The sequence below is a fragment of the Rhinopithecus bieti genome, unplaced genomic scaffold, assembly GCF_001698545.2.
Source record: "Rhinopithecus bieti isolate Rb0 unplaced genomic scaffold, ASM169854v2 scaffold_15146, whole genome shotgun sequence".
Lineage (NCBI taxonomy): Eukaryota > Metazoa > Chordata > Mammalia > Primates > Cercopithecidae > Rhinopithecus > Rhinopithecus bieti.
Window position 1 is genome coordinate 1,148,057 of NW_016808195.1, and position 10,352 is coordinate 1,158,408.

Sequence of the window (10,352 nt, forward strand, 5' to 3'; positions counted from 1 at the left end):
TTAAGCAGCTTTTGGTGACTTAGCCAGTGAGGATGTCAAAAATCCACAGGCTTGTATTACAGAAAAAGTCATTAATATTTTCTCTTTCCCACCTGTGTTTCCCAGTGATTTCTTGTAGTCTCGTGATTACTGGCTCCAACAGAGTTCTGCCTGCCCAATTTTGAGTCCACAGAGGCTCAGATGGGGAATTTTAAATTTCAGCCACCAGTACCTTTTCTAGAGGTTTAAAATCAGCTATTTGGCAAAATCTGTAATGAGAGTAAAGTTGCTTTCATTCAAACCTACACAGAGAGTGACATCTGCTGGTCATGAAGATTGTTATTTTATTTTTTATTCCTTTTCAAAATTTATCAATGACCCTAAAATAAAACATAAGAAAAGTAATTATGTCTTCTTGGGAAAAAGAAAGCCAACACATGACTAAAAATTCCAATATATGTACCATTGTGGGACATTTTTAAACTAAAAAAAATTGAAATTCCTTCATTTTAGAAAACACTGCAGCTCTTTCATTTGATCAAGAGAAAATAAATTGTTGTAGAATTTGGAAATGAGTAAAAGTCCTAGTTAGCCATTTCCTTAAAAATGTCCTTTGAGTTTTTGTTTCAGAGCAGCAATAACTAATTTAGTCTAAGACCTAATGAAAGACTGGCTATCAAAGGTCATTTCATCCTGGTCCTTCTATTATACTGTTAAATCCTAGGTTTCATACATGCCCATGTCCCTGTTCCTACTTCCTTCCTACCTTTAGAATTGCATACAGATTAAACTTTATATATACACATCTAGATTTTTTTTTTTTTTTTGAGATGGAGTCTCACTCTGTCACCTAGGCTGGGGTGCAGTGGCACGATCTCGGCTCACTGTAACCTCTGTCTCTTGGGTTCAAGCAATTCTCCTGTCTCAGCCTCCTGAGTAGCTGGGATTACAGGCGCATGCCACCATGCCTGGCTAATTTTTGTATTTTTAGTAGCGGTGGGGTTTCACCATGTTAGCCAGGCTGGTTTCGAACTCCTGACCTAGTGATCTGCCCGCCTTGGCCTCCCAAAGTGTTGGGATTACAGGCGTGAGCCACCACGGCTGGCCTACACATCTAGATTTCCATATTAGCTTTGGAAATTTTTCCCACTGTCTTTGAGGTTAGATTGTAATAGGAAAATTAAGACCTATATTCTGTTACTACATTTTTAAGTGAAAAAAGGCATGTATTTATAATTACTGATAAAATATAAACTTTGATCTGTGTACTAATGTGGCATCTAAATTTGGTAGTCAGGTTCCATTTTCCTTCAGGTTTATTTTTTATTTTTCAGTATTATAAAAATGCTGTGATTAGCCACCTTATAAGTAAAACTTTGGGACATTCCTGATTCTTTCCATATGATAAATTTATAAAGGAAAAAATCTTAATCAAAGAGCTATAAATAACCAACAAAGAGCCTAACACTAGTGTAATAATAAAAAATTGAGGGGAGTAGAAGAGATGGATATTTTATAAATTCAATCCTTACTTATTATCTAGGGGAGTCAATATATAACTTTTAAAGCTGATATAACTGCTATATCTTATGGTATGAACATACTACTTAGGAGATGTGGGTAGAATTACAAGAAATCACAGAAGAAATGGGTAACTGGGCAGGAAGGGGACTGTGGCTTTTCCTTATAGGACTCTCTATATCATTTTTTCCCAGCCTTCAGCATGCAGTACTTTGATAAAACATTAATGTTTAAAAATATAAATGAAAATGTATTTAAATTAAAAAATATTTTGCCAAATTATCATCCAGAAAAGTGTGCTAAGTTAGATTCCCATGGGGAATTTTGTGATGGTCTTGAATTACTCCATTGATTTCATGTCAATTTATTTATGATTTATACTCTGACATTTTGAACTTAGAAAAATACATATAAGATGTAATATAAGTGACAAAATTAGGGTAAAGGAAAAATAAGTGTAGGAAAAATTGAAACCAGAGGACACAAGAATCCAAGAATCCATCAGAACAGTCTGGAAAGCTGGTTACGAATGAGGATCCTTGACCTTATCAAAGACCCTGCTAATCAGAATGTCTAGGGTAAGGCTCAGGAATCTCCTTTTCAGCAGCCTTGATAACTTGGAGTTCTGAAGTAATTTAAAGATGACAAACAGTGATTAATATATTAGGCTATTTATTAATGATATTCATAGCATAGGAGCTAGGGGAATGGACATTGTGAAACTAACTCCAAAGAGCATATTTAAAAATAGGTCTTATATAAGCCAGATCATTCCTTTTCCCACTGTATTTCATAATCCTCTTCTGATTTCATTAACCTCTCCATAACAAAGGTGGGCGAACTCAATCTGTCATTTTGCCTTTTTTTTTTTTTTTTTTTTTTTTTTTTGAGACGGAGTCTCGTTCTGCCGCCCAGGCTGGAGTGCTGTGGCCAGATCTCAGCTCACTGCAAGCTCCGCCTCCCGGGTTCACGCCATTCTCCTGCCTCAGCCTCCCGAGTAGCTGGGACTACAGGCGCCCGCCACCTCGCCCGGCTAATTTTTTTTGTATTTTTTTAGTAGAGACGGGGTTTCACCGTGTTAGCCAGGATGGTCTCGATCTCCTGACCTTGTGATCCACCCGTCTCGGCCTCCCAAAGTGCTGGGATTACAGGCTTGAGCCACCGCGCCCGGCCTGCCTTTTTGACTTCTGGGGTATCTTCTCTTTTCTCCTGGCTCAGTTCCTAGCCTACCGCACCATTTAGCTGGATATTCTAGTGCTTAGGTATCTTTTTTACATACCACATGAACAGATTAAACAGATACTCAGAATTAGGAAAACCTCATGATAGCAACTAGTCAGTAGTACTTAATCCTTTCTATTGTTTTTTTATTCTCAAAACACATTTTCACATGCCTCATTCAAAGTTAAAGTTGTTAAGTTTTTTAGATAAAGAATTCAGTATATCATAAATATGAAAGAGAAGAAACAGAATTACAGTTTAACTTTACAATGATATTAAGATTAAAATTATACATTAAAAAAGTATATCAGCTTACAGTGGCTTCTGTAGCTGTAGCTTTTGTTCAATGATGTCTGAGAAACGAGGAACTTTTTTTGAAATAGCCACACGGATATCATCACTCAGACTAAAGCAGCTTCTGGACTTTGTTTTGAAATGTAAAAGTGATGAAAATCCCAACTCACAAAGGTATGTAGTTGCAAATGGCATAAGGATTTCTAGAGCTGTCTTTGCCAGGTTTGGAAACACTGTGAATTGGGCACACCAGAAATCCTCAAGCTTCATTGTCTCAAATTCCATTAGGATTTGGCCACTAGCTCGTAATTCAGCAAGATCATTTTTCATTAAATAACTATCATCAACAAAATCGATATTAAAAAGAAATGGATCCAATATCCATTTACTTGCCTCATTAAGATCTCCAACGGAAAAATATCCATGGAAGAAGTTGCTCAATTGTTGCAGATGCAGTGTTATTTCAGCTGCAATGAATATTCCTTCATTATCTGAAACAATTATTTCTTCAAGAAAAGGAAAATTGGTAAAATTTCTTTTCTCAATTCGTTTTTGCCAAAACGGAAACTTCCTAACAAAAGCAGATAACTTTTCTCTAGCTGATACTGTGTTCATCCCAGTCCTCTGCATAGATGCACTGAGTTCATTTAAGTGTTTGAATAAATCTGCAAGGTATGCTAGGTGAATTTTAAACTCTTTATTTTCAAAGCCATCAACTAAATTACTGCTTTTGTGGTGAAGAAACTGATTTATTTCTTCATACATTTCAAAAATGTGAGTAAGTATTTGGCCTCGGGAAAGCCACCTCATTTCAGTATGGAAAAGGAGGACACTATATTCTATGCCAATTTCTTCAAAGAAAGCCTGAAATAGGCGATGATTTGGAGCTCTCCCTTTGATGAAATTTATTACCCTCACCACAGTAAACAGAGCATCCCTCAGTTTTGTAGGCAATGTCTTTATGACAAGTGCATGAGGATTCAATAAACAATGTGTGATTACGATATGAGGTATCTCTTTTTTCACATAGGCAACAAACTCGGAATTTTCTCCTAGCATAGAGGAGGCACCATCAGTACAAACAGAGCCACATACATCAAGTGCTATCTTATGCTTCAGAAAGAAGTCTCTGAAGAGATTGAACACATCTATTCCTTTCATGGATAGCTGCAATGGTTCACAGAAGAGAAATTCTTCTATGATCTCTCTTTCTTTTATATATCGCACAAATGCCATTAGCTGACCGCAGTCATCCATGTCAGTTGTCTCAGCAAGCTGAATACCCACTTTAAGAGGACTGGCTTTGATATCTTCTAGAACTTGCTGTAAGATATCTTGGCTCATTTCATCAATTCTAGAATGGATCACGGCATCTGATAAGGGTACCTGCTGAAGCTTCTTTTGTGCATCTGGTCCCAAAACTATTTGTGCTATTTCCAGTGCACAAGGTTTCACTAACTTTTCAGCTACTGTATGAGGATTCTTCTCCTTGGCACATAAATATGCAAATTGATATGATGCTTGTAATAAAGTATCCTCATGAGATGCAACTCCAAATGCTTTCAAGGTTTCACTCTGATCAGATGGTGTTGGCATATGCTTCAGGCTATTGAGATCATGCCCAGCTACACCACCATGTTGTCTGTTAAAATGGTCCGACAGTTTTGATGGTCTGAGGTCAGCATTTGAAAATACTGAGTTACACAACACACACTGTGGGCGCTGAGTTCCATCAACTTCCGTTGTACAGGTGAACCAGTAGCGAACATAGTCATCATCCCATTTGCGTTTCTTCGACATGGCACACAAAAATTCTCAGGCAGTATTCCAGAGATGCCACAGAATTTTGCTTTGGGAGTAAAATATAACCCACACATTAAAAACCAGTGGCTAACTGAATTAAAACAAAGCCACATCACACGCTATATTGTCATCACATACTATCTTGTATATGTTAAGATATAGCCTGCAGCATGTCAATTCAAAGTAAGCCATGACAGGATATAGTTTAACTTAAAGCTAGCAACTCATAGCTAATGCCCTGGAATAAATAATTCGCCAGCAAGTTATATATGGAAGATTTGAGCTTAGACAAGTTACGCATACCTGTAAGTCCTTTATTGGTGAATTACAGTTATGGCTTAACTTGTTTTCAATAATGTATGTTACAAACATATCTAGCACATTTTGTATCCCTAGAAAGGGCATCTCACTACCACCACCTTCTTCCATTCAGCCCCAAAGATGTATGCATACCCTCAGTTAGGAATCACTGAATAAAGGAGCAATTCACTAAATAAGGAAGGGTGGATGCTGACATGGAGGTTAAAAAAATTATATAAATTTATGGGGTACAAGCACAATTTTGTTATATGCATAGATTGTATAGTGGCGAAGTGAGGGTTTTTAGGGTATCCGACACCCAAATAACATACATTGTACTCATTATTTCTCATCTACTCCCTCCCACCCCACCCTTCCTCTCCTCTACCCATCACTCCATTATCTGTTCATGTGTACACAGTATTTAGCTACGATTTATGAGAACGTGGTAGTTCTTTTTAATAGTTAAGGATTAAATAGGTCTGTAATACTATTTGAACCTTGAGCAGTTTTGAGTCCAACTTAGGCACAGAATTTCAAATAGGATATTTAAGTCTGATTAAGCCACCCTTGATGCAAAAGTAGGCTACAAATTGGCTCAGAGTTTCCTTACTGCTAAGTGTAACACACTATTGGTCCATGATTCATACTATCCACATAAAAAAGCAAAATGGCTGGGTGTGGTAGCTCATGAGTGTAATCCCAGCACTTTAGGACGCTGAGGTGGGTGGGCTGCCTGAGCTCAGGAGTTTGAGACCAGCCTGGGCAATATGGTGAAACCCCATCTCTACTACAATACAAAAAATTAGCTGGGCATGGTGGCATACACCTGTAGTCCCAGCTACCAAGCCAAGATCATGCCACTGCACTCCAGCCTGGGCGACAGAGCAAATCTCTGTCAAAAAAAAAAAAAAAAAAAGCAAAACAACTTGTTCAGGGGAAACACAACTATTCTTCTTACCGAGACTTCAGCAAAATCCCTCTCATATGAGAACACCCTTAAGTACAATAAGGAATTTCATGATGCTTTTCCACCTAAATACCTCTAAGTGAAGGCAGTCATGAACACACACACACACAGACACACACACAGACACACACAGCAGCATTCCTAAGGTTTGGTTTAACCCAAAGACAGGATGTAGAAGGCCCTACCCATAGAGATTCTGATTCTCTAGCTATGGAGTGGGGGCCTAGAATCTGTATTCTAAATAAGTATTTTAGATAATTCTTATAAATAGTAACTAGAACAGTGATCTGTGACAAGAGATACCATATCATCACAATCACTGGGAAACTCTTTGAAAATATACATGTCCCTGCACTACCTTAGAACTAATACATCATCTTCTCCAGAAGCAGAACAAAAGAATATGGGGAAATAATGTTGTTCAGGCAATCCTGAAACACATCCTGGTTAGGTAGTCAGATTTAGGGGAATGAAAACATATCCTTCAAACCAATCCTTAGCTAACAAATATTCTAGATTTCTAAGTGAATGGTCCCAATGCTTGAATAGATATTTAAATTTTCTACGTTTTCTGAGCTTATGATATCCTCCTGTGAAAGTTGAAACCTAAAATGAAAACCATGTCTTTTCTCTTTCTCTCTCTTTAGCAATGAGTAAAGGCATAATCCACAGGTAGGCTCAAATAGACCTTAGAAAACATTCTATCTCCAAGACAAATAAGTGATCCCCAAAGTTTCCGAAGTTCTGTACCAGAGAATGTGGCTGAAATAAAGTAACAGGTATACATTTAAATCCAAATGCCCACTTTGGCCATTAAAAGAAAAATCACAAGCCAAGAATATCTACTTAAAGCATTAGCTTTCAAGTGGATCTACCAAGATGAACTAGTTGTAAAGTGTACTCCAATAAAATAAGTTGATCTGTTACACCGTTGTTATGAGCCTGTTAAACTGGAGGATGTCTGCCAATCAAAAAAGACAATCCGAAGTTTAAAGAGCTGATCTTAAGCCTTCATTTGTCAAGTAATGAGACTACATGGCCACTTTTACTTAGAACCACTTCTAATTAATGACAATAAAATTATGACATTACCATAAAATGCTTATTTCTCTGTATTCTATTAATGTATATTTATCATGTAATATTTGGGGAGGCAGAGGGAATAAAGGAAAATGTTTTTAGTCACATTAGAAATCTTTACAAGAGGGGCCTGGCGTGGTGGCTCATGCCTGTAATCCCAGCACTTTGGGAGGCCAAGGTGGGTGGATCACTTGAGGTCAGGAGTTCCAGACCAGCCTGGCCAACATAGTGAAACTCTTGTCTCTAATAAACATACAAAAATTAGCTGGGTGTGGTGGCACATGCCTGTAATCCCAGCTACTCGGGAGGCTGAGGCAGGAGAATTGCTTGAACCCAGGGGGCAGAGGTTGCAGTGAGCTGAGATCAGGCCACTGCACTCCAGCCTAGGAGAGCCAGACTCTGTCTAAAAAAAAGGCCGGGCATGGTGGCTCATGTCCATAATCCCAGCACTTTGGGAGGCTGAGGAGGGTGGATCACCTGATGTCAGGAGTTCAAGACTGGCCTGGCCAACTTGGCGAAAACTCGTCTCTACTAAAAATACAAAAATTAGCTGTGCATGGTGGTGGGTGTCTGTAATCCCAGCTACTGGAGAGGCTGATGCAGGAGAATCGCTTGATCTGGGAGGCAGAGGTTGCAGTGTGCTGAGATGACGCCACTGCACTCTCCAGACTGGGTGAGAGTGAGACTCTGTATCAAAAACAAAACAGAACATACCAGAAATCATTACAAGATCTGTTAAAGAGTCCATTTCCTATCCACCTTGACTACGTCTCTCAAGTATATTTTAATTTAAAATTTACCTGCTTTGAACAAAAGTTTTAGGAAAATCAATTTATGGTATTCTTCTCCATCCCTCTGAAAAAGGGAGAATAAGTGGCAAGAATTTTCCAGAGCCTCAAAGATGAACTTACTGCCCAAGAGGCCTGTTTTAGAACTTCACAATTTGCACTTGCGCTTTTTGTGGTATTTAGGAATTACAATATCCTAAAATATGTAAACATTAAAAAGCATCATCATCATAAGGAGATATTGTTAAACAGGCATGATAATGGTATTGTGTTTGTGTTTTTTAAAAAGTCCTCATGTGTTCGACACAATTATTTACAAGTGAAATAAGACGTCTGGGATTCCTTTGAAATACTATACTTCAGCACACTCACAAACATGCACAAAGCAGGGTGGAGATAAAAGAAATGACTGGCCTTAAGTTGGTAACTCTTGAAGCTGGATGATGGGTACACATCATTACACCATTCGATTTTTATGTATTTCGGAAACTTTCCATAATAAAAAAAGCATTATCTTAAGATAGATAGATATCACTCATTTTAAGAATGATTCTTTTGAGAGATTATCTTCAGATGCTTAATGAAAGATCTGATATAACAAAGTAAAATGTTTTGGCAAGTTTATGAAGGGTAGATATGAAAAAGTATTACAATTGAGCAAAATCGTTAAAAGTGAACACTCACAAAACATTTAGGGAATGCTAATATATATATATACACACACACATATATATATATTCATTCCAGCAGTGAAAACGCCAAAGTGCAGTTGTAAATCTGAAACTCCAAACCAAATACAATTCATCTTCTATCCAGCCACTGAGTATGCAAGATCATGGTAGGCGCAGGTGTTTGGGGAGGCAGAGCATTTAAGCATTACATTTTGCAGTTAAAATTAATAGCCAGGAGAAAGGGGGCAGGAACTTGGTGGCTGGGCAGACGCTCCAGGGGCAAACGCCTGGGATCGTGGCTTTGTCACTTACAGGCTGGGACCTTTCCAAGCCTCAGTTCCTCCAGAGGGGATAACAGTACCTACCTTACAGGGTTGTTGGGAGGTTTAATTATAAGAATGCATGCAAATAACAAGCAGCTCTTAACTGATAGGACCTGATGGTGTTACTGTTAAAGACGGAGATTTTTACAGCCTCCAGGGTGAGATAAGAACGCCAGCGGCTAGGAAAAAAAAAAAGAAAAAGACTCAGCGCTGTCTCCGCCCGCCCGTCTCCGAGCCTGAGGCGCAGGCCCATGGGATGCTCGGGCTTCTTTCAGGCGCCTGTTTCAGGCTCCAGTTCCGCTCTCTGCTCAGCCTAGGGTCCAGCCTCTGGCTGTCAGAACCAGTAGAGACGGCGGTTCCTCAGGTCCGACCCCCGAGCAGGAATCTGCGGTGCGCGTGGAGAGACAAGCATCCGCAACAACCTCCGCCTCAGCCAGGCCCGGGTTCCATCCGGGTTCTCCAGGGTGCTTCCCGCCCGTAAACTGGGCGAGGCGTCTCCCACACGCAGGCGCAGTAGCAAAGGGCTGTGGGATGGGCTGGCGGGCTTGAGTACTGAGCATGCGCGCTGGCCCTCCCCCTTTCTTTTAGGTTGTGTACGTGGAACACAAAATCGTTTGTTTATTGTGTCTGCCACAGAGGATGAACTGTACAATTTCAGGAATGGAAGGGGCTGCAAACTACACATAGTTCTTTTTAACATGCAGAGCACTGAAACTTTTATATTGTGTTGGGCTTTGAGCTTTGAGATGATAAAACGCTTGATAATTACCATGTTCCACGTGGAATAAATGAGAGAAAAAGAGAAGGAAGCTCATTGTAATCTCAGATTAGACATTTCAGCAGTGGAGGATGAGCTTCCATAGCTTGTGTACTGTTGCCCATGCAGGGTGATCTCCCCCTTTCCTTAAGTGGGAGCATGGGGATGAATTTCCTTATCATCATCCATCGCAGAGGAAAGATTTTTATTTAAAATTCTTTCAACAACATGATTTCAAAGAAATAAACCCATATTAGAGAGGTTTTAGGGAAAAATCCCAAGTAGAAACTAGGAAATGTTGTTGAAAGAAATAAACCGGAATATAGCCCTTTCCTGTTTGGGGGTCTTTCCAGAATTCTTATAAACTTAAATGAGTTTACTCATTTTGTACAACATTGTTAGAAACATTCTATAAGGCTAGTGTGTGTGAGGAGTGGTGGGGCGCCAAAGAACGTGGGCCACATACATCATTTGCAGGTGCTGATGGTGAGCCTGGTAAATATTGAGGGGCTGCTTACGTTTTTGTGGATGCAAAAAACTGCTCAAGACCAGTACCTCGTTCGTCAAGAAACTAGGGCCTTAAATACTAGAGAAAGGGGTAGGCTTCAGAATCCAAGACAGCTAGCTTCATGTCCTGAGTCCAAT

At 39.4% G+C, this 10,352-nt stretch overlaps 1 protein-coding gene across 2 annotated transcripts; it reads right to left on the reverse strand.

Annotated features, from left to right (window-relative positions):
• Positions 1-2,843: 2,843 nt before the first annotated feature.
• Positions 2,844-9,454, reverse strand: ZBED8 (zinc finger BED-type containing 8). Of its 2 annotated transcripts, none has more exons than XM_017885726.1 (2): positions 8,993-9,454; positions 2,844-4,864 (listed from the first exon to the last, which is right to left on the reverse strand). In XM_017885726.1, the coding sequence occupies exon 2, from the start codon at positions 4,813-4,815 to the stop codon at positions 3,034-3,036; it is 1,782 nt and encodes a 593-aa protein (XP_017741215.1). In that variant the 5' UTR covers positions 4,816-4,864; positions 8,993-9,454; the 3' UTR covers positions 2,844-3,033. The 2 variants fall into 2 exon arrangements, with proteins under 2 accessions (XP_017741215.1, XP_017741216.1); XM_017885727.1 differs by lacking the exon at positions 8,993-9,454 and adding an exon at positions 7,646-7,689.
• Positions 9,455-10,352: the final 898 nt, after the last annotated feature.